Below are 24,974 nucleotides of genomic sequence, written 5' to 3' on the forward strand. Positions count from 1 at the left end.
ACAACTTTTTTAAAAAGAGCTAGTCATTCAGACATTTCATGAATTAACATTCACCCTTTCCTTAACTCATCTGAATCAATGAGGCCTCACAGTGTTTAATTCTAACCATATCTTCAGATCAAGAATTGAACAGCATCAACCAACTTCAGAAAAACCGGTACTGCTTGCTTGTGTTTTCAGAGGTGAAAAGCAGCCAACCACATTCACTCTGTACTACGTGGCTCCAGGCTGTTAGACACCCATAAATGTCAATTACCAATTACACTGGTCCATAAGCATTTCTAAAAATTCAGGAAACATGTATGTTTCCAAAGGCCATCAGTCACACTCAAGAGCCACTCTACACACCCAGGGCCACTCATAGGAGTGGTGTCCTAAATGGACTCTGCAGACAGTTCCAGTGGTGAAATGGTCTATATACAGGGACACCTGTGCAGCTCTGGGAGGAAGCCTAGGAAATGGGCTCTGTCAAATAGCAAACAGGGAACATTCTCTTCTACCCCAAATGCTGCTGCTCTGGACTTGAAAAAACAAATCAACGGGAGGGGCAAATTAAGAAGGAAAAGGAGTTCTTTTGTGGTGCAGCAGGTTAAGGATCTGGCTTTGTCACTGCAGCAGCTCAGGTAGCTGCTGTGATACAGGTTTGATCCCTGGCCAGGGAACTTCCATATGCTGTGGGTGTGGTCAAAAAAAATTTTTTTAAATATTAAGAAGGAAAGATTATCTGAGACCTAAGCACGTCACCTAAAGCAGTTCAGCCTGCCAGATAGCTTCTGATTTTCCCTGCTCCCTCTCCCCCAGGCTGGAATTACAACAAGAAAAGTCACTGAAGAAGAATGAGAAAAAATATATTTCTTTGGGTTCATATCCACAGGCAGTCAAAATATTAAGAAAATCAACAATAATAAAAAAGAGTGTAGAGTTACATATCACAGTTGGTACTCTGAGCTCACAGAATTCCTGTTCCTGCTCACCTTTAACCTTTTAACACTAAACAATGATAAAAACCTGAAATAAATCTTAAACCCAGTCTCTCCACTGAGAGTAGTTGGGATATTCTCTCTGAACTCTCCAAAGAAAGAGAAAGTACTATAATCATTTGTTTTGTGGAAAAAAATGCATAAAGATTTTTAACTACGAAGAGGTTAATAGGAGTATCTGCTGTGGTGCAGTGGGCAAAGAATCCAAATGTAGCAGCTCTCATCACTGCAGAGGTGCCGTTTCAACCCCTGGCTCAGTACAGTGGGTTAAAGGATAGGGCATTGCCACGGCTGTGGTGTAGGTTGCAGCTACAGCTCAGGTTCAATCCCTGGCCCAGGAACTTCCATATGCTGTGGGTGTGGCCATTAAAAAAGACAGAGATAGGAGTTCCCAGTGTGGCTCAGCAGTAATGAACCCAACTAGTATCCATGAGGATACGGGTTTGATCACTGGCCTTGCTCAGTGGGTTAAGGATCCAGTGTTAAGGATAAGCTGTGGAGTAGGTCACAGACATGGCTCGGATTCCACATTGCTGTGGCTGTGGTGTAGGCAGGGAGCTATAGCTCTGGCTCGACCCCTACCCAGCCTGGGAATTTCCGTATGCCACAGGTGTGGCCCTAAAAAGACAAAAAAAAGAAAAAAGAAAAAAAAGTGGAGTTCCCCTCTTGGCTCAGAGGAAATGAATCCGACTAGTAACCATGAGGTTGCAGGTTCGATCCCTGGCCTCACTCAGTGGGTTAACGATCCGGCGTTGCTGTGAGCTGTGGTGTAGGTCACAGACGTGGCTAGGATCCCAAGTTGCTGTGACTATGGTGTAGTCTGGCAGCTGTAACTCCGTTCTGACCCCTAGCCTGGGAACTTCCATACGCCATGGGTGCGGTCCTAAAAAGTGAAAAAAAAAGAGGGAGAGAGGTCAATATTCATCCAGAGCATACAAAAGGGAATGAGACAGGCAAAGGATAAGGATCTACTCTGATGGACTAGAATATATATAACATTTGCGGAAAATTTAATATTATATCACCACTAGTGGTTTTTGTTTAAACAATATAGACAGCACTTATCTTTCCTAAAGAGCAGACACTCCTCTTACACTCCTCTGTATAGAATGAGGCTTAACATTCTATAAGCCTCAGTCTATACACATTAAAAAGTAAACCACCAAAATAACATTTCTCTCTTTTTTGGTCTTTTCTAGGGCTGAACCCGCGGCATATGGAGGTTCCCAAGCTAGGGGTCCAATTGGAGCTGTAGCCGCCGGCCTAAGCCAGAACAGAAACACAGGATCCGAGCCGAGTCTGCAACCTACACCACAGCTGATGGCAACGCCAGATCCTTAACCCACTGAGCAAGGCCAAGGATCGAACCTGCAACCTCATGATTCCTAGTCAGATTCACTAACCACTGAGCCACGATGGGAACTCCCAACATGTCTCTTTTTTTTAACTGCAAATTTATTTAATTAAAAGTTTGGGGTTTTTTAAAATAGAATATATTTAACTAATTTGTTTGTTTATTTTTATTAAAGTACAGGTGATTTACAATACTAAGTTAGTGTTTGGGTTCAATCCCTGGTCTGAGAATCTTCACATGCCAGAGTTGTGGCAAAAAAAAAATAAATGAAATAATAAAATAAGTAAATAAACAATATTATGTTAGTATCAGGTATATAGCAAAGTGATTCAGATACAGATTTTTTTCAGATTATTTTCCTTTATAGGTTATTATAAGATACTGAATATTGCTCCCTGTATTATACAGTAAATCCTCAAAATAACTTTTACTTCACATTAACTATCTTATGATCCAGGGCTTTAAAAGACTGAAAGTGTTATGGGCAGTATATGCAAGTAAAGTAAGCATGTGCAGGTAAAGTAAGCCCTGAAACGCAATAAAAATTTAAAGACATGACTAGTAAAACAGTATTTTTGACTGAAGTCGAAGTAATTTAGGACATTATAGGCAAAGTTAATAGGTTTGCATGAGTTTGGCAGAATGCTTACACAGAATGAATCACTAAACATGGATAGATCTAGCTTTAACAGCAATACAAAAAACACTAGCAAATTTCTTTAAGAAATAAATGTCTAACAAAGATAGGTACCAAAGAACTAAGGGGCTAATGTTTTGTATTTTTAGTGTGGAAAAGAACTGGCTTGTCTGATATCCAAGTGACCACTGCATTTTGCCCGAGAAAAACTTACTCAGATTGGGTATAGTAAATAGCATATTTCTTAGAAAACCAATGATTTTAAAGAAGGGTAAATATATTTTCCTCTTGTAGACCATGGCTAACCGCAGTATGGCACAATTTTGGAGAAATCAGACCTCACCCAGTTACAAAAATAGCAAAAAGGACTCTTGCTGCTGGCAGAAAAGTGACATCTTTATTGATACAAGAAGAACAGTGTTTTAAACTTCTCAATTAGGCATTTTTAAAAATCAGCTCTTTCAGATAAGGCTGAAAAAGGGAAATTACATTGTGTTTTATAAAATGGAAGTAACTTAAATCACTCATAGGAAAGAACAGAAAGAGGCAAAAAAGAAAAAGGAAAGAAAACAAAATAAAACAACTCAGGTTAAATACTAAATAAGTGATCTAAGTACTCTGAATAATCTGGGCCTCAATTCTCTAATTTATGAAATGAGGACAGTAGTATCTGCCTTTCTCACCCTACAAGGTGCTGTGAAAATTAAATAAGGATTATTAAAGGATTCAGTAAACTACATCTGTTATTACTGTTGTTTTATAAGGAATTCCAGTTTTACTCCAAAAGGGGCTAATTATAAATATTAATATAAGGGGATTATTCTTTTCAGTATAAACGCCAGGTCAACCAAGTCTCTCTCTGATTTGCTGATTTTCTCCCCAATTAACTTAATTCAACCCTCAACGGCCCCCAATGATCTCCACCTCTTGGTATTCACCTTCTGAATAATCCACTCCCTTCAAGTGTGGACTAGAGTCTCATATCTAACAAACAAAGTAAGGCAGAAGTGACAATGGACAACTCAGTGACTAGGCCGTAAAAGGCTGTGCTGTGTGGTGTCATTCTTTTTTGGATGACTCACTCGGGGAAGCCTGCTGTCCTGTTGAGCGCAGACCTATGGAGAAGCCCACGATGTGAGGAACTGAGCAGACCTGCAGCCAACAGCCAGAGAGAGACTGAGGCCTGCCAACAAGCCCATGAGTAAGCCGCGCAGCAGATCCTCCAGCCTAGCTGAGTCTTCAGAAGACCACAGACCAGGAAGCAACCTGACTAATCTCATGAGAGACACTGAACCTTAACAACCCAGCTAAACTGCTGCCATGTTCCTGACCCTCAGAAAATGTGTGATATAGTAAATGCTGGTTGTTTTAAACTGCTAAGTTTTGGGATAATTTGTATGCAGCAATAGATTACTAATACAGAGCACTTGACAGAATCTTGCTTTGCAATAACATTTAATAAGATCAGTCACTTCCTTGGTTATGAATTATCTTATCCCTTAGTAAATCCTGTCACTTTTGTACTTGCCATTTTTTTCCAAAATAACTTTCAAGGGTGTCTGCTTAAATTGAGCATATGTGAATTACTATATAAAAACACATCTTAAGTTTGATTCTGGTATCTATCTATTATCTTGCAATAGAAAAACAGCTGCTTTTGTTTTTTTCAAATACATTTTTCCTCTGTGATTTTCAGCAGTTTTTTTTTTTTTTTAAATGAAACCTGGGTTACACGGAGAAAAATATCTACAGGAAAAATGTATTTTCATGTAATCACACTGAATTAACAGTACTAAGATTAATCTTTTATTTTTTTCAAAGACTGATTTGCAAAACCTATTCTAGGTTCCACCAAATCTAAATCTCTGCTTTCCAATACAGGTTGTGCAGCCCTGTGCAACTGCTCTTTTGCAGCTCATCTCATGTTTTGAAGAGACCGCATACCTAAAATGCCCATGAAGCTTTTTGGGTTTTTTTTTTTGGTTTTTTTTAAGAGCTGCACCTGAGGTATATAAAGGCTCCCAGGCCAGAGGTCAAATCACAGCTATAGCCACCAGCCTATACCACAGTCACAGCAACGCCAGATCCAAGCCAGTTCTGCAACCTACACCACAGCTCACAGCAACACGGGATCCTTAACCCACTGAATGGGATCGAACCTGTGTTCTCAATGGATACTAGTCAGATTCACTTCCGCTGAGCCATGACAGACACTCCTAAAGCTTTCATTCTACCTAAGCCAAAGATTCAAAAGTTTGAAAAACCCATTCACAAAAAAGCAAAATCTTTGAACTGTTATTCCCTCTTGCCCTGTTTGAAAATAAAGAAGGAAAAAAAGAAAAAAAAGGGAAAGAAAAAAGGTAAATAATTAATGATATTTTACTATGGCTTTAATTTTAATTAATTCATTCAAAAATATGTAACAAGCGGCTATTTTCAGCGTCCAAGGCATTCGAGATGCAACAGTGGAAATAAAAAATAAGACCCAGATCTCGTTCAAATTTTTAAAATTCAGAAGACTAGCCCCCAAAATAGAGTTGGCTATTTTTGTGGAACTGATGACCATTTAGATCATCACAGACGAGGGGAGCCACATAAAATCCTGCATTCCAGATCCCCTATCCCATCCCACCATGCTTTATCACAGAAAACTTGCTAACTTACAGCCTCCAAAGCAAGTGCTTTACCTCTTATGGTGATCACTAACTAATAAGCTATTTCATTATGCACGTTAATTACAGAACAAAAAGATACATTTTAAAAATGCTAATTCCAACTGTCAAGAACAGGTTTTTGTTCTTCATTTTTAAAAAAAAGATCCTTAGGCAATTGGCAGTTTTCATTTAGTTTGGCCTTAATGAGTATTTACTGTACCCAGGGCCCAGAAGCAGAATCCATATGGCCTTCAATTTCCTCAAATAAAAGAAAGTGCAATGGTAACCAAAACATTTTCCAAACATATTTAAAAGCACATTTTTTTCACTACTGCTTTTTCCTACCAAGTACACTCTATACTTTAAAAATTACCTGCCTTATATCAGATACTGATTTATAAGCCAAACCGAAGTTCTTATTTTCAAAAATGTTTGCTGGACATATAAGAATTATATTTTCTTCGGGAAATGGTTTAAAACATTATCTATAGTTGGCTTAGTGTTTAACTGGAAAAATATTCAGACTGATGTGAAAACATGTTCCTCCAATTATATGAAAATAGAGGCTTTTTTCTCATGAACATGTATTCTGAAATACTGTATAAACTTATAAGAGTGTCACATATTCAGCACATGTAGATTCTATATTTACCAAAGAATTTTAGATGGCTAAATGTAACGGAAACAAAATAAGATTGTTACCTAAAGATAAAACTATAGAGTACTCTATAATGGAGAAAATAATTATTCCCAAAAACTAGACTAAGGACGGTTGCTCTAACAGAGACCTAATTTCAGTTTTTGTTTGTTTGTTTGTTTGTTTGTCTTTTTGCTATTTCTTTGGGCCGCTCCCGCGGCATATGGAGGTTCCCAGGCTAGGGGTCTAATCGGAGCTGTAGCCACTGGCCTACGCCAGAGCCACAGCAATGCAGGATCCGAGCCGCGTCTGCAACCTACACCACAGCTCACGGCAACGCCGGATGTTAACCCACTGAGCAAGGGCAGGGATGGAACCCGCAACCTCATGGCCCCTAGTCGGATTCGTTAACCACTGCGCCACGACAGGAACTCCTAATTTCAGTTTTGATCTTCCAAACAGTTATCATCATACTAGTCTATCCAGTTTATTAAGAGGAGGACTTTTCCCTTTCACTCACAGAAAGGCTTACAAGTAAGAGATACTAAAAATAATAGCGTCTTCCACAGTATTTTACAGGAGTTTTCCTGGTGCCTCAGTGTGTTAAGAATCCGGCATTGTCACTGCTGTGGCTTGGGTCACTATTGTGAAACGGGTTCGATCCCTGGCCTGGGAACTTCCACATGCTGTGGGTGCAGCCAAAAAAATAAACAAACAAAATCTTTAAAGATTAAAAAAAAAAAAACAGCATTTTGCAGAAAACACAAATTTTCATATAGCAAGACTACAAACTGGCAACTCATGAGCCAGATTAACCTGCTCTCTTCTTTGACTCTCACAGTGTCTCCAAAAATTTTTCAATGGTTACCAATATTTAACCATTGAAATGGTTTAAGATGAGAACTCTGACTCCTGGCTGGAGCTGACTAATAGTGACCCCGCATATACTCCACAGAACCCCCCTATGCCATCTGCAGCATTTGAGTGTGGACACCTGTAAATACATAGTGGTCTATTAAAATAGTCTTACTACAAAACTTAGGTGCATATGAAATCATTGATCTTTGAAGACCAGTCTGTAGGAAATTAGGGTGATTGAAGCACAGGGGCAGGGAGGGGAGCACCCCAGTCTGTCTCTATCCATCTGTCTGTCTCTCTCTCAGGACTATGAGGACTCCCCCCAAGAGTACTTCACCATAGGTTAAACAAATCACCAAAAAAAAAAAACAACGCATTTTTTGAAGTAATAACCTGTTTTTGAACAACAATCATACATGCAGCAAGATACTGAAGAAGTGTGTGTTGGAGTATAATAGCTCATGTCCCTTCTGATCTGCTGGGTAACCATTCTAACCAGACGAAAATATTTTGAAGATCAACCCCTGTGTTCATGCAACCCCCACATATACAAAAGATAAAAGTAGGGCTGCTCTGCTTGAAGAAGGGGTAGGAAGGCCATCTTGCTTGGACCTCCTAAAGCAAAACCTTGTTCTTCATGAATGAGTGGGTCCTATATCATCAGACCCATCACTCTTCGAAGTCACTTGACTCTAATAGCACTGCCAAGAGCTAACATACAATCCTTGCTAGAGTACAATCATAGCTCCTTGGAAAGTTTCTGAAGGGCAAATGACCTGTGCTGTTGATTTTAGAAAAATCCATAGATTTAGTGGTCTGGCATGCAGTTGGCAAAGCAAACATTTGTTACTACAGCAAAAATGAGATGGAAGGTGATTCCACAAGACTCAGAAATAATGAAAGCAGAGTCTACTCAGGAAAGAACTTTGGATCTGCTAGAACACCGGATCAAGGATGGAATGGACCCAAGGCCCAGAACAATATACTAAAGGACTAATATTTTCAAACTTTTTTTAAAGCAGCAAACCCCTTTTCTAATCCAAATTCCAGACCAAACTCCACTGTATAAAACAACAGTGAATGCAGCTGTCTACCAACTGAAAGGTGGGTAAGAAGTCAGAATCTCCCAGATATGTATGACCACTCCCTCTTTCCATAAATTTGGCACCTACTCAGAATCCTAAGGCTCTGAGGAATATACTTTTTAAAGCACTGCTGCAAGGAATAAAAGATGGAAATTTTTAAGGCAGGTATTAAACACCTTGACCACGATCACTATGGCTGACCTAAAGCCACAAATCATTCTCAATACTAAAATTACTGTTTTGAAATCACTCTTTCAAATATACAGCAAACCACTAATACAAAAATCAATGAATCAAAGAGCTAACTCTTCCCTGGCAAACCTCTTAGGATGTATAAAGAATTACATTAGAAACAGCCACCTGTTTCTAGTCTTTTGTAACACTTAAAGTCTCTTTTTACCTGTCTACTTCATAAACCTAAATCCCTGTCTTCTTTATTTCAAATAATTGAGGCAGCAGCATCTGTCATCCTCAAATCTTTTGTGAAGAAGAAAAAAAATGAATAAAATCTAAATGTTTTAAATATATTAAGCAACTAAAACGTTTAAATAATATTAACTAGTAGTTTGTTCTTCATTCCTTAAAAGGGGGATAAAATCCTTCATTTTAAAAAAATCTGAGTTTTTAAAACTTAGTTTCTAAAGGTCCTTGATTTCATCATGTTCAGCAGATACAACTCAGGGAGTTTTAAAGTGCTTCGTTTCCAAATACAGTGTTCATGATTTGAATATATCATTATTAGCTTGAAGAGAAAGGGGAAAAGAGTGCAGCTGGATCCAGGAGAAAGGCCAGGTTATTTATGCATCCACAGTTTTGGGTTTTGGTTTTTCTTTCTTTTTTTTTTTTTTCCTGTTTTTCAATTTTTTTTAATAGATTTTTTTTCCTTTACAAAGAATAAGTACAATTGCACTTTGGGAGGGCAAAAAGTAACCTAACCTTTCAGTACTGGGAAATTCACTCCCAAGTTTTCAACCACTCACAAAAGCCTACGAGGGTTGACCCCCAGGACCACTGAGACCATGGAGGAGCATGTCTTCAGCACATTCCGAGTAAGCATGTGCCACAGAGCCCATACATTCCAGCACATTGAGCAAGCACACACAGGCCTCCCACTTCCCCAGACTCCGCCAGGGAGGGGGCACCAGGCTGGAGGCAGGCCTGCACACCAGGCACCTTCCCTGCCTGGCCATCCCCTAGGAAATGCAAAGGAAAGGAGAATAAGAGAGATGAGGAAGTGGCCTGTGCAGGGCCCCGTAGAAAGAAATGTAAGACCTTTTGTGGGGCAGGCCAACCACATACTCTGAGAGTTTTTAAATGTCAAAGAACAACTTGTGTGTGCCTCCCAGTCCTACTGTCACCAATGGAATCGCTTACTGTCTCCTACCCACCACCAGGGAGTACCAGTCTTTCCCACGTGCTCTAGAATTACAGAGAGAATGTACAAGCTGCACAACAAAGTTCAGTCAGTCACCTATGCTTCCATAGCTACCTGTATCCTTTCTCCCTTCCTTCCCTCCCTTCAGCCCTCATTCTCTCCTTCCTTTCTACTCCTTCCTTCCCTCCTCCCATCTTTTCTTTCCTTCTTAGTAACTGAAGAGGTTTAACTCTATTTTTTCAGTGTTAAACTGTTTCAACATCTCCCTCCAACTCTCTCAAATAAAGATGCACAAACACTTTTACTCCAAAACCTTATCCATAACAATAATCAAGCAAAACATCTATTTTTCAAATAAACATTGTGTTCAAATATTAAATCACAAAAATCAAGAGGGACTCAAGTAAAAGGTCTCCGTGTAACAAAAACTATAAAGCCTGTCTTCGTGTGACCTTTTTCAAGATATTCTCTATTTTATGAGCTGGTTTGAGGTAAACCTGTCCACAGAACCACCATTCAGTGAAATATCTGCAGCTTCATTTTTCAAAGAGAAAGACTAAAAAGAAGATATAAATGTGGTAATGAAACTCTTTCCTGATGATATTCTTGACTGAGAAAAGCCACTACTTTTTCATAACAGATTTTTTTTCATAAAATTATGTTCTTATGAAAAAGCACCACCTCTATACTATATCTAATAAGCAAAATTCTTACATATCTCATTGCATTGGTAGTGTGATTGTATCTTAAGTCCTAGTTTCTTAAAAAAAAAGTTACAAATGTATAATATGCTTAAGGAGTGTACCAGAACATATAAATCTTCCTACTCCCTGTATTTTCATTGACTTTTTCATTGTCAAAAAGGTTTAAAATTTTCTAATGTTAGTAAGATAAACCACTCTATAGAAGGTCATTTGCAAGTATGCCATATTTTCCTTCTCCAAACCACAGACACTTTTAAAAACATACAGATAAAAATGAAAGCATGCCATGCTTTGTGTGACATTCTAGGTCCTACACAAAAAAGTCTGGGTTTTTTTTTTTTTCAGCATTTAAAAAAGTATCTGGGCCAAAGGCATGAATACAGACTCTCCCCCAGCCACTGCATGCATATGTTTTTTTCTTAACTTTCAACCGCAAAGATTTTTTTAAAAAATCTTTTACCTTCATACAATTACTAATGCCTCTACTATAGGACAACTTCAACAAAGCTGCTTCAAATTATGACCAATACTTTTAGTTGTTTTTCAATTACTCTAAATTAAAAATACACTAAACTTCAGTTATCTTCCTCAGCATATCTTTTGTATACATGTAAATTTTATCTCTAACTCCGAGTTAGGAAAAATACACGAAGTTATTCTATAACCCATGTGCACATTATCACAACTTCCTACTCTACTGCTAGGGTGCTGCTATTGTATTCAAATTAGATGGATAGCAAGGATAAAATGGCCACTGCTTCTCTGAAGCAGGTCTGATCAGGTGGAATGAGGAGTCACTTTGGAAGCATAAGCTTTACAGCCCTATCTGTAAAAGTGCTGAAATTCAGATCTCTCTTGGCTCTATACAGGAGTATATGTAGAAGGCCTAGTCCATTTCCTAGCAAATTAACTACACAGTATTAGCTACCTTTCTTCCTTTTCCTCAACTTCTGAGTCAGAATGCCACATAACACAGAACATGCAGTACCCGACTCTGGTCTCTACTAAGTTAAAGAAATGAAATGCCTAGGGAGTTGGAAAAAAATGTTCTTCCACTATTTTTTTCTTGGTAATTTCCCCCCCCCCCATAAATATGATAGTATAAAAGTTAAAGGAAACGAGGATAAATAAAAAGTTCAAAAATTTAGGATAAATGGACATGCTTAGTTATTTAGTATATGTTTTTGAGTAACTATATAATTAACAAGGAAGTCAAAGGACTTTATGGATGCTATCTTACTAATACTCATTTCACCCCCACAGGAGAAGCCAAAAGCCCTATTCTATACAGAAAGCAAAGCAGAGAGAGACACCAAATCTTGGGAAAGACTTGGCAGCTACCAAGAAAACACTTAAATCAAAACAGCCCTGCTCTCCAGCAATGGGATGGTTGAAACCTGGGAAAAACCCACCCAAGTGATTCCTTAATCTTGACTTTCATTTACCATGTGCACCATAGTCCTGACCAGGGCTACCTGTGTAATCTGTGTGGCTCAGCTGTTGAAACATCTTTCTCAGCAATGTCCTATTTCATAACACAAGGAATGTGACCACTGAAAAAAGCAATGCAACAACAACAATATCAAAATCCAACCTGCTTGGTTAGGCATACCCACTTCTGTCTCTAGACAATTGGTGACGTGATAATTTTAAAATGACCGGTTTCTAATTTTTTTCTAAAAACTATAACAAAGTACAGATCATTTAGATTGAAGTAAGAAGGGCCGCAAAGGGTGGTTCACAAACAAATCTATTTTTATATCTTCCCATCACTCTTGAATGGCAACCTTTGAATCTTATGACACTTTCAGTTGACTTCTTTAATTAAGCAAGGTAAATGTAGATAGAGCATGCTGGACTGAGAATCAGAAGTTCTAACTTAGCTTTACTATTTAATAGCCATGTGACCTGAGGCAAGTTATTAAGTTTTTCTGAGACTGAATTTTCTCATCTAAAAGAAACGAATACTATGAATTGTCATATCTTCTTCACATAATTATTATTTAGAATAAATTAAATAATATGTTGAAGAGTCTGGGACATCAGTACTATAGGAAAAAGATGCAGGCACATAAAAATATATCTATCTAGTATTATTTACATATCAACACATGGAATCACTAAACCACCTTTCTGAGCATATTGAAAATAAAAATTAAAAGTCCAAGCTTCCCCTTAAGGCAAATGGTCACATGCTGGTACATATTAGTTATACGATAATAAGAAAAACTGAAAATATCTTTCTCACGGCAATAATCCCATAAAGATTTTCCTGGTCATTAGGTACAACATTTTCTTATGATATAGGTAAATAGTAGAAAATCTGAAACATGCATCAGAACTCTTAATTTTCATTTATTGGACTTATTAAAATGTCCATTTTATACAGTATTCTTGATAATAAACAGAATGGGAAAATTCTAACTAAATGTTCACATTTTAAGAAATAAAGTATAGAACAGATAACTAACTAGTAAATCCAATAATAAACAAATAAAATGTATCTCCAAAATGTAAGCTTATTATTTAGTGCGAACCAGAGGCTTGGGAGGAACCATGTCTACTAAGTGATGGACATTAAGTTAGCTTTTGGACTTGATTGCCTGCTATTAATATAAAAGTATCCATTTTCTCTGGTTTACTTACTCAACACCTCGATATGACATCAAACTCTAACTAAATTAAAGAAACAATAATTACATTCTCCCTCCTCTTTGGAAGCCAAAGTAACAAAATCTGAATTTTCCTGTAAAAGAAAATAATTTTTCTTCACTATTTTATGGAAAGACCAGACTAAAGTACATGATCAAAACAGGAAAAGAAAAACTTTAAAAATAATGCTCTGAGCACTCTGCAATTTTGTTGCCCAAAATAGAACCCATACAGTCCATGCCACCAAATGAAAATTACAAGTTTGGAAGCATGAAGTCAAATTATAAAGTAAAAGATTTTTTAAAATATTTTAATGGTGATAAAGTAAAGACTGTTATCTTTACTGGTAGGTGTCTGTTGTTTATTTGCTATTATGTTTTCTTCAATGAGTGTTTTGAATGACTACCCAAACTAATTTGAACTTGAATTCAAGTGTAAAAAGAACAAACCTTGACTAATAAATTATTTGGACATGTTTTGTTAAACTACCCCATTCTTCAAATTAAGAAGCTAACAGTATCTTTTGAGAAATTATGCTTCTGACTAAAATTTTCAGAAAACTGGTTTTAAAAACTGGTTTAGCCAAGCTCCACCACTCTCTTCAACACCAAAAAGAACACTGAAGACATTTTGGTGGTGTTTAAATAGAATGCTTTAAAAAAATTTTTTTTTAATTTATACTTCAACTTTTAAAACAAGCTCCAAAGAACCCAATTCAGTACTAGGCATCTTCTAACGAAACTGATTATCTCAGAGTACATTTGTTACGCAAAAAACACACTGCCTTCCACACTGCAGAATTTCTAAATGAAAACTGATATTCGAATCTTGAACTCTCTATAGAAAATCAAAGCCTACACTGAATCATTCGCTAAGTCTAGTGGACACCTAAGCAAAAGTGAGGGAGATGGTTCTTCCAGCAACCTGCTCACTGGAGATAATACCACAGTTGCCTGTGTCCTGGCTTCCACAAGGCCAACCACCTGCAAGAGTATGTATGCATCAATCAAAGCAAATATTGCACCTGACTCTCTTTATTTACCACACTGTTCAAATACCTACCGATTTTCATCTGCCTTATCAGGATTGAAATCCAGAGCAACTGTTGCTCAATTAAAGATTTCCTCCTCTTTACTACCATCTGTCTGAAACTACCATCTCCCATAAAACATACATGCACACACCCCACTGAATCACAGAGATGATACACTTAGCTCAAATAATGTCCCTCTAACAACTCTGATCAATGGCTTATCTACTTTTGAGGATCTCAGCAGACTTGGAAAAGTGATTATGCACTAGATAGCAAATATTTAGAAAGCTGCAAAATATCAAATATATATAAATAGTTCTTATAGAAATCTGATTTTCATATCTTTTTTGACTTTTAATAAATGTGCTCAAATTACTATCCATTAATGCACATTTCAATGTCATTTACACCCTCCTCCTGTTAAAAAATTAGAGCAACTTCCATAAAATAAAAACATTTACTCAAAATAACAGTAAAATGTTAATGTCGATATGTAATTAGTTCTGAACCTCTTAATGTCCTTAAATTTTTTTCTTCTTAAAGAAAATATATTGTACTTTAGATCATTATGTACAAAGATGTACAAATATTACTAATCTTCTCTATATAAATAATAATCTCAGATGAACATAATAAAACATAAAACTCTGAGATTATCCCTTATTGGTCATCTCATACCCAGCCAAAATTACCAACAAACATTACTATTTAAAAAAAAACACAATCTGGCAAATGTATTACATATCACCAAATCACCTTTTAGAGTTAATGTGTAGGTGTTTAACCATTTAATACTTTTATAAATTGCTGTAATTTAAATTTGATATGAATTTGGCAAATTGGAAAATCAGGCAGTATATAACATTGCTTTTGATTGCATATTTCAGTGGTTTTTGATATTTAACTAAATAATATAAAAACATCAAATGACCAGTCTTTTAAAAACATAAACTATAATTTTAAACCTGAATTATTAAGTAATTTTTTCTTTATTGCTTCTATTTTAATTCCAATACTTATCTCTTAAAGGTCCCAAGAATGTGTAATTTTTCTATGGCATTACCTAGAACCACATGAAGAAATTATTAGCCTTTTTTAAAATGGGAAACTAAATGTCTAACTCAAAGCCAAACCAAAAGTAACCTTAGAGTTTGAAATATATGTGTATATATATATATATAATATATAATATTCACACATGGAATCTATAATAATTAAATCCAGGCATTAATTTCTAATTCAACAAATTCTTGAAAGAGGAGGCTACTATAAGATTTTAACCTAATAAAGTCTTTTCTTTGCCACAAAATTAGAAATTAATGCAGGAAAAGCCTTTGTTGCAGGGAGGGCTTGAGGTTGGGTGGTTGGTTCTTTTTTTTTTTTTTAGTATTTAATTCAACTATACACAATGCAGTACATACAAGCAAAATACAATTGAGATACTGTTTTCTTTAACATTCCTATAGGAGACCAAATTCATTTGCATTGGAAAGAATACAATTACTGATTTTTAACTCATGAAAGACAAATTCATAGCTTTTTCCTGAACTACTTTGTAGTATTCTCACCATCTCAGTGAAAGCATGTCTAGCATCTCTTACTTACTTCCTAGAAGTGGGCAGCAATTACATTTTTCAAAATTCTGTTTCTCACAGAATCATTCAACTCTAGTTACAAAGCAAATTCAAATTAGCATATGTCTTAGCTCAAAACAATTTATGCAATGTGTGTGTGCGCATGTGTGTAGATATATATATCAATTTTTTAACTAAACTGTCATCCACATCAAAAATGAAATTTCTATCAACTAAGTTTCCACAACTTTTAAAGCCCTTTGTCAGTTTTTTCCTCTTTAAGAAATCTTTGAATCATATATACCACTAAGAATATGAATAGAGAAAAAAGAACTGAAGATTTTTTTTCAATAGAGTCTGAAAGCAACTTAGAAAATAAGAAAAACAGATGATTTGTACATAGCTTACATTGCAATAATTTGCATTTAATAAGAGTGAAGCACATGTGGCAAAAGAAGAAAGTTTTCTACTTCTGAGCGACCCTGAGAAAAATAATAGGATCTAGTCTATCTACTATAACAGCATGTATAAAATGATGCTAGAATGATATTTAACAAAAGATCCAATTGGTAAACAAATGGCATGCCAATATTTTTATAACGTAAGATAAAAACATCTCTTCCCAAGTATCACTAGATTTTTAAAAAAATCTATTTGGAATGTAGATATTAAAACTGATTCTTCAGAGCAGAAAGAAATCAGAACAATATAAAGAAAATGAGCACTCAATTGTGGAATGGTTTTTTTAAGTAAGCAAGCAATGGGGATGAATTGTTTTCTTCACATTTTCACTTCTACTAACACAAAAACCACATATAGAACTGACCTAGCACTGGCAAATGTACTTCTAACTTGTTAATTTTCATGGAAGTGCAACAAAAGAACACCAAAATAGTCACCATATAACATAAAAGCTTTGGTTTCAAATGTCACAATACTCTGTTTTTGAGAGTCCCCACCGTGGTAGAGCCCTGTACATGAGAACATACAGCTGCCTCCTCCCAGGAGTCTGAGCTCAGTACACAACACCAGTCATTAGCTATCTCTCCCTTAGCCTGCAGTACCAGTAACTAATTTCTGCATTTTAAACTAATACAGGAAAGGGAAAAAAGATTAAAACCATCCAATCAGAAATGAAGTAACCCTCCACAGCAGAAGCTTATGCATACATTTGGTATGTCAGACGTCTTCAGTGCTGTGAATCACACACAGCGCATTTTAATCTACCTCCTAGGTATTTCATATTACCCACAATGTTCAAAGAAACCATGTACTAATAGGGCTGTAGAAGTCTTAGACTGCTCTTTATTTAATTATTTAAAAATTTGGGACAAGCTTTTAATTCCGAACTCTTACATAAACACAACAAAATCATTTAAATGACACTCCAGCTAACAGCAAATAATCTCTATTTTGAAAGAAAAAAGTTAAAAAGTATGCTTGTGGGAAGTTTCAGGAGATGCTAATAACTTTAGATAAACTAGTATTTCAGTTATATTGCAACATTAAATAACGTACTTTGCAACATGAAATGAGATACCAACTAACCTAAGTTAAAATTCTACTGATTTTTACTAATTATAACCCTCAAAAGAACTCAAAACAGTTATAAAGCCAGTAGAATTAGATATTTATAGGAACATAACCCATCAAATATTTTGGATGGTTCTTTCAAAACTTGTTCAATATATTCATCAAATGTTCAAGTGTTATAAAATGAGAAATTTTAACCTACAATGAACAGTTAATATAGCAGAAAGCGTCAACTTGGATTTGTTGAGGAAAAAATTTTAAGAAAAATATACAAATTTTAAATACTTAATTGGAAAACCAATCAGTTGCACATTATATCTCTTCCTAGAGAGAACTACCTTAATGTTACACATGAAACTGCAAATCATAACTTTTACCTCTTCTTTTTTTTTTTAAAGGTATTAAGCTGTTTTCTGATATGCCACAGAATCACTGGCAAACAAAAGATATTCTGTTGCTTAGTTAAAACACATCTGTAAACGTGCACACACTTTTAAAAAACCCCTTTAACAAAACATCTATGTATTTATAAAATTAGGATAGTTTGTTTTAAAATCTCTTCACTCCTGGCAAAAATCAAGTAAATGGTTACACTACTGAATATCCCAAATTGTAAAGGTGGTAAGTCAAAGTCTTCACTTCAGAGTCTCCAATTCAGCTACTTAATGACTAATGGTGAAGAAATGTATGTGAATCGGATATAAACTAAGTTACGACACATAGGAGAAAAAAAAAATCTAGAGTGAGTAATAAAGGGCCCAAATTTAAAGTCCACAATAAACTTTAAAACAAAGATGTTCTCCCTCATTCTCTCCTCATAGACATTCTCATGTAAGCAAATCACTGGGGAAATCCAACCTCCACAAAACTTTTTACTCCTTCATTAACAACAGTGCACTTAAATATAATTATAGATTTCACAGTGATATTTGTTTAGGCTCAAACCTAACTTAAAAGCGACAACAACAACAACACGCTCAGAAGCAATATTCAGTAGTCTCAGTGACTAAAAAGAGCTGGCTTTTAACTGCCATCCAATCCAAACAACCTACTAGTTTAAAGTGCTATGCAAAGTATCGACCCTTTACTGAATTATTTTATTATTCAACATTATGCTATCTAAAAGAGAAAACTAATTAATCGCAAAGTTTAGTTAAGCAATTTAGCTGACACAGTAAATATTTACTCTTAACATCTCACAGGAAGTCTTGACAAGCATTTGTTGCCATTGTGCTGGGGGTAGGGGCGGGAGGGGGGGTGGGAGGCAAGTTTTCATAAACAAGTCAAACGGTCCCAGCGAATTTAACACAGCTAGTGTTAGCCATCCCCCACCCCCCAATAAGGCACCAGATATTTTCCAAGTACAGTAAACACCTTATATAATGAAAGTAAAAATGTAACTTTCTAAACTATTTTATCTCCACTAACAAAACAAACAAAAGCCTTTTTTAAAACTATAAAAGCATATTTTGAAAAACTGAGTGTATTTTTATTTTATACGGAAGACTAATCACAAAATAACTAAGCAAAATATATTTACCTGAGCTTTTTAGAGACTGAGTAATCAACTTCCATGATTTTCCCATGCAATTCCACTTTACCTTTAAAACAGAAATTAAAGCACTCAGAACCTTCCTGCGATCAAACCCGCGGGGGTCTAGGAGGGGCACGCACAGAACTCCACGCTCCGGCTCCGCCTTCGGGCGCCCTCAAGGGGTCTCCTACCCGGCTCGAGCTGGGCAAACTTGGTTCCCAGTGGGAAGAAAGGTGGGCGCCCTGTGTCTTGGGACGAGGTGGGAAGGGTGCGAGCCCGGCTCTCGACCCCAGGTAGAGCTGTGGGTGGCATTACCGGAAAAACAAATTTAATAAAGAACGGCGCCAATTTAAAAGGATGAGCTCATTTGAAACTCAAGCTGCAGGGCTGGCGCGGCCCCACTCCTCTCCTGGCCCCCACCTCTCCATTCCGCTAACCCGGGCCCCGAAGGCTCCGCTATGCTCCCCTCCCAGCCCTCTCCTCCCGGTGGCCCGGGAGAGACGCGCCGAAGCCCCCCGAGGTCCGCTTCCGCGAGAGCCGGGTCCCAGCCGGCTTCTGGTCACCTTGGCCTTGCCGCCGCCCCGCCCCCACTCGGCGCGCCGGTGGGGAAGGGGCTCCGGCCCGGCTGGGGTTCCGGGGGCGCAGGCTCGTGGCCTGGGGGCGAGCGCGGCTCCGAGCGGTGCGTGTGCGAGAGGGAGAGTTGGTGAGTGCGCGCGCGCGCGAGTGTGTGTGTGTCGCTCTCCGTCTCCCGTCTGGGCTCCAGCGCTCTCGCGGGCCCCCCGGTCGCCTCTTTCTCGGTTCTCAGCCCGGGCCCCCACCGAGTTGAGACAGGGCACCTCGTAAAAAGGTGCTTCTGGCCGAGCGGGAGGCGGGGGGACAGGCGGCGGAAAGCCCCCAGCTCCGAATTCTTCTCAATAAAATCGGACAAAAAATTCAGAGAAAAATAGGAGCGCTTGAGAGACGAGCGAGAGGGGACTGAGGTTCGGGAGAGGACCGAGAGAGATGTGCCGTCGTACAGGGGCTGGGGTTGGGGGAGCCCCGAAACCTAAGAGGGGATCATCTGTGTGGGGCCGAGGGGGTGCCCAAAGTGGGGGACTGCGGGGCGAGCTGGGGAGGGGGCTCGAAAGGAGAGTGCGGTTCAGGGAACGCCAGAGGGCGAGAGGTCCTGGGCACGAGGCACGGGAAGGGGTAAGGTCTGGTCAAGGGACAGGAGATGCAGGAATTGGGGGGGGGTGCCTCACAAAAGGGGTGACGAGAAGGTCAGGGAAAAAGAGGGGACGGGGGCTCTCTAAGGATGGGGGCGGGGGAACTCTGGAGAGAGCTTGGGGAGCCAGAGGAACGAGGGGTGCCCCCAGAGAGCGAGCGAGCCTCGAGGACCCTCGAGGCAGCACGGGGGTACCCCCAGGTCTGAGGCTGGGAGGGCAAAGGGTGAATCCCGAACTAGGGGGGGAGGGGAGCGGGCCGTCCCAGGAGCGGGCCGGCGGTGAGAGTTGAAGGTCTGGTGCGTGGAAGTGAACGTGCCGGCGCTGGAGCCCCCGCCGGGCGCCGCCCGCAGGGCTCGGCCTCCCTCCGGACGCCGTCCTGGCCTGAGCAGGGCGAAGGGGGGGAGGGGGACAGAGCCGACTGCTCACCCGAGAGGGTCTCGATGGCGCGGATGGCCCAGTTCTGGTCGGGGTAGTCCACGAAGGCGTAGCCGGACTTGAGCAAGACCTGTCCCGCCAGGGGCAGCTTCCTGTCCCCGAAGAGCTGCCGGAGGTCGTCGGCGGTGACGGCGGGACTCAGGTTCCCGATGTAAAGCTTGTTCATCATCCGTCTCTTCTCCGAGAGCCCGCGGCTCCCCCGGCCCGGTACCCGGCGCTCCTCGCCTCCTCCGCTGCCCTCGTCTCCCCTCCTCCTCCTCCGCCCCCCCTCCCCGCCCTCCGCCCGCCCGCCACCCACCCCCACCCTCACCCTCAGCCTGGCTCCCCCCACCGCGGCCGGCCCGGCCCGCCCGGGGGCAGAGGCGGAGGCGGGGACTCGGCGCGGCTGCCTCCTCGGGGCAGAGTCCCGGGCCGGGCGGCGGCGCGCGGACAAAGCGCTCTCTCTGCCTCCCTCTCTCTCCCTCTCAAGGCGGTGGCGGGAGGAGGAGCAGCGGCGGGCGGCGGCAGCGCACCCCGCGTGTGTCTGTGTGAGAGTTTGTACGGGCGTGTGCGCAGCCGAGAGTGAGCGAGCGAGCGCCCCCTCCCCGCCCCGCGCCGCTGCGCCCCTCGCCTCGCGCCCCCCGCGCTCCTAGCGCTCCGCGCGGCTCCCCAGGCTTCAGCCCCGCGCCGGGCAGGCGGAAGCGGGTCGCGGCCCGGGGCTGGGGCTCCCGGGCGCCAGAACCTCGGGCGGGCGCGGCGCGGAGGCCGGGAGAGCGGCGGGGCGGGGAAGGCGCGCCCCGGGCGCGGGTGGGAGTGCGTGAGGGGGAGCGGCTGGGAGCCGCAGGCGTGGGAGGGCGAGGGGCTGTGCGAGAGCGTGGAAAGGGGTGTGCGCAAGGTGGACCGGATGTGAGGGCGCGGCTGCCGGGCCGGCGGGAAGGTGTGTCTCAGAGGTGAGAAGCGAGGGCAGGCGGGGAGACCACAACTTTCGCGACGAGTTGGCCGAGTCCTGCGCCCTGCGCGTTCCCGGGCGGAGCGCTTGCTCGGAGACCCGCTCCCCGCCCCGCTCTTCGGGGCGACCCGGCGGCGCGTGTGGTCGAGGGAGCGCGGACGAGAGTTGGGAGGTTTGGGGCCCGGGACTGGCCGGGCCCTCACGGACCTTGCACCCCGGGGAAATTGTTCCGGTCCTGGGCCTCAGTTTCCCAGCCCGCGAGGGGAGACAGAAGGCCGGAGTGGGGCCACGTCCCCTCCGCCCGCATCCCGTGCGTCCGGAATCCCGCGGCCGGCGGCAGCCTGACGTTGGCAGCTGCTCTCTATTCTGGGAAGTGCCGAGCGAAGCCAGGTGGCGGGGAGGGAGCAGGGGCTGCAGCCGAAGGACCGACTCTCTCTGTTAGGCTGCGAGGCCGGGTTCAGTCCCCCCAGCCGGGGTGGTGGGAAGCAAGGGTGGCTGGAAGCGGAGGAGCTTCGGCGGTGTAGGAGTTCCCCGAGCATTGGGAAGGGCCCGGAGAGGAAAGAGGTCCTTCCAAGCGGAGGAAACAACGTGACCGACGGAAGAGGCAGGGTTGGGATGAGAGCAGCCCGAGCCGAGGGGCTAGGGTAGGAGCCAGACAGGCTAGAGGCCGGTTGCGAGTTCCGGGGCCCGGGTGGAAGTCTGATGGTTAGAGCCTGGTCCTAGCCAGGAAATGAAATTCTACAGGAAAGAAAAAAAAATTGGTAGGATTCATAGGGGAAAGGACAGAAGATGATTCCAAGATCTGGACTTCTGGGGGCCTTAGACGAAATGATGCTTTGACCGGAGAAATGTGGATTTTTATTTTTATTTCAATTTTTTTTTCTTTCTTTCTTTCTTTTTTTTTTTTTTTTTTTTTTTTTTTTTGAGGGCGCTGGGGGCCTCTGGGTGATGTAGCCACACTGTAGGATTGGAACAGGTTCTAGTCTGGCGAGGTCGTGAAGTACTGTCTTTCTCAAGCTCTCCCTTTGACTAGGTGGGTCGAAGGAGCATAGCTTCTTAAAAAAAATTGACGTTCCCAGACCCCTTCCTTTGGGGAAGACAGACCCTGTGAGCCTGGATTTTGTATTTTCCCTTAACTACGCCCAGGTGATTCTTGTTTAGAAAACTGGCCAGTGAAAGGCCTTTCAGCTTAGGATTCAGATCTCAGCTGTGTTCCCCTATCTTTAAGCCTATGTTTCTTGATCCATAGAGCATAAAGCAACCAACTCTTGGTTGTTGTGCAGGATACGCAAAGGAGAACTGAGTAGTGTGTTGAGACACAGTGGACACACACTTATTGCTTATTTTTTTTCTTTCCCCCAGGAACTCATGAGCTTTAAAATACTTCCTTTTGGGGAGAGAGATTTCCTTAAATAATTGCTGTCCAGAGGAGAAAATGTATTTATTCTCACCTAGGTATTTGCAGTTATTTGAATTCTGGCTTTAGCTCAAATATTCACGTATTTCCTCTTTCTAGAATAGGAATTGGATTCTTGGAGTTGGGAATGGACTTTGCCATTGTTCCCCAGACTAATAGATCAGTTAGGTATGGATGCTTCCATACTAAAATACAGTGGAGAATCACAAGTGAAAACTATTGTTTGTGTATAAACCTCAGCAGACTAGGAATTAATGATTTTCAAATTATTTACACCAATTCCACTAAATTATTGGTCACCTCCATATTGTAGGACAGCATGTTTGTTTATTTCCAGTATTTCAAAGTTGCACATTGTAAAAGAGAAATGAGAGTGACAGGGATAATTATCTCATTCTTCTTTGAAAGTTTAGTAAAACTTTGTTGTATGATATTTTCAGACATGTCAATTTCTTGGTCTTACTGCAGACCTGAAAACATTTTAGCTTGGATTCTCTAGTGGGGAGCAAGTATCTAAAGATTCTTGGCAGAGGTGGCTTCTGGTTAACTCTTCTATCTGCTTCACCAGGTCACTTTCAAACTTTTTTTCTGAAAAAAAAGTGGTCTTTGCTGTAATTTGTGTCTTCTGTCCTGCTGGTGGTTTGTAAATACAGTGCTAGAGACAAGTTTCGATGGGTAAATGTGGTAAGGGACCTGTTTCCAACACACCTCTGATTTGTAGCACTACAGTTCCTTATCCTAGAAGCCAGAGTTGCTTTTTCACATGTTAAAGAAGGGAACAGCCTCCAAATGCAAAACCAGAAATCATTGCCACTGCCTCACAAACTTTATTTTCTACCTATCTTCTCCTGAGTTCCCCTACCTCCTCCTTTCCTAGAGAGATGAAATGGAGATTGATCTGAGCTTAATTTAAGCTTACTAAGCAAAGATTTTATGAATGTTTCACCAATGTCAGAAATTTGGAGTAAGTCTTATATTAGACATAGTACTTTTAAAAGCGTGTATTAACCTTTCCTCAAGAATTTCAAAACAGTGCAGATCTTCATGGTTTTCCAGTGATTCTTTTGGGCAAGATGGTGTTAAGGTGTCTGGGACAAGATTTCCTAATATCACTTTGCAGGTAGGAAAACTGAGGCCCAGGAAAGTGAGCATTTTTCATGGTCATACAGAGGGTTTGAAACATCATTGGCAAAAACATGTTAGCTTAACAAAGAGCCCATAAAGTATTAAGGCTTTATCTTGACTTTCATGACGAAAATGTTTTTGTCCATGGACAGAGCACTTTCTGATAACATCACTATGGTGGCCTTAACCTTTGGACTCTAAAAAACATAGTGGAAAAGTTTTTGCTCGACTAATAATGGTAGTCATTATGGCCAGTGGGTCTAGGTAATGCAAGCCGTTGGGAGAAAAAAATGAAGCCTATTTGCTGGAAGGCTGGGGGAAAAGAGGCAGTTCAGTATTTGATAATACAGTATTTGGTGATGTCAACACCTGCCTGTTTGTTGAGAATGATTTAGTGGTGGAGTAACATCATTTAGATACTTTTTCCTGAGTTGGCCCAAAGAGAAATTGTCTGACCCTAGTTAATTCACCTCTCTGAACTTCAGATTCCTCATCTGTAAAATAACCCAACTTACTTCCTCAGCATAAAGTCAGCTCCCCTGCAGTTTTCATAGTTTCCAAACATTGAACCATCTCATACTGCTCCCTTCCCCTGGAATGGTTTTCTTCCCCCAGTAAACTGCTTTTCTCTTTTGACAAAACCCTAGGATACATACAGCACTTTCTTTATACATATAAAAAATATCTTGCCTAATGATGATGGTTGCATGACTTTTGTGAATATGCTAAAACCCCCTGAGGTGTACATTTTAAACCAGTGTTTTTTATGGTATGTGAATTGCATGTCAATTTTAAAAAATTATATGAGAAAAAAAGTCTTAATGAGATTTTGTCTTTTCATCCTTTGGCCATTATCCACCCTGGCACACGATAGGGGCTCAGGTAATATTTGTTACATAAACAGTTACTGTCTGAGGTCTGCTCTAAGGATTAAGTGAAGATACATGGGATGGTACCTCCCTTGCATGGCCCTTGACATATAGCAGGAGGAAATGTTCACTTTTCACCCCTTGTTTAATTTTTTCATTAATTCATATCCTTACACAATATTAGGCACTGAGGACACAGAATGGATAACACCATCCTGCTCAAGGAGTTTATGATAATGGGGGAGGCAGAAGTATATACAGATGATAGTTTGGCATTGGAGGTGCCACAAAAGACTTTGCAGGCATAGAGGAGGAGAGACCATCTCATCTCATCTCAGCCTAAGGTCAAGGGATCACCATGGAAGAACTAATGTTGGAAATGTAT

General features: G+C 40.7%; 2 protein-coding genes across 16 annotated transcripts in view; one reads left to right on the forward strand and one right to left on the reverse strand.

Annotated features, from left to right (window-relative positions):
* IGF2BP2 (insulin like growth factor 2 mRNA binding protein 2) overlaps window positions 1-20,501 on the reverse strand; it is a 164,050-nt gene extending 143,549 nt beyond the window's left edge. For 12 of the 15 annotated variants that reach the window (XR_014824494.1, XR_014824488.1, XR_014824491.1 and 9 more), the window contains exons 1-2: window positions 20,242-20,501; window positions 18,617-18,677 (exon numbers count right to left, since the gene is read on the reverse strand). Coding sequence is in view for 7 of the 15 variants with exons in the window: in XM_021069998.2 (XP_020925657.1) it covers window positions 18,617-18,677; window positions 20,242-20,419 (239 nt within the window). In the remaining 8 variants the exon portion in view is untranslated. Of the gene's footprint in view, window positions 1-18,616; window positions 18,678-19,173; window positions 19,324-20,241 lie in introns of those variants that run through there. The other 3 variants (XM_084990624.1, XM_084990619.1, XM_084990616.1) reach the window with 1 other exon arrangement.
* Window positions 19,037-24,974, forward strand: part of LOC146397647 (uncharacterized) — an 89,138-nt gene continuing 83,200 nt past the window's right edge. The window contains exon 1 of the mRNA XM_084990634.1: window positions 19,037-19,313. Within this exon, the coding sequence (XP_084846760.1) occupies window positions 19,069-19,313 (245 nt within the window). The 5' untranslated portion in view covers window positions 19,037-19,068. The remainder of the gene's footprint in view (window positions 19,314-24,974) is intronic.

Source organism: Sus scrofa, chromosome 13 (genome assembly GCF_054392235.1).
Source record: "Sus scrofa isolate SSC_HxYL_T2T_F1_AM1 chromosome 13, Sscrofa_HxYL_maternal_Yorkshire_Landrace_v2.0, whole genome shotgun sequence".
Taxonomy (NCBI): domain Eukaryota; kingdom Metazoa; phylum Chordata; class Mammalia; order Artiodactyla; family Suidae; genus Sus; species Sus scrofa.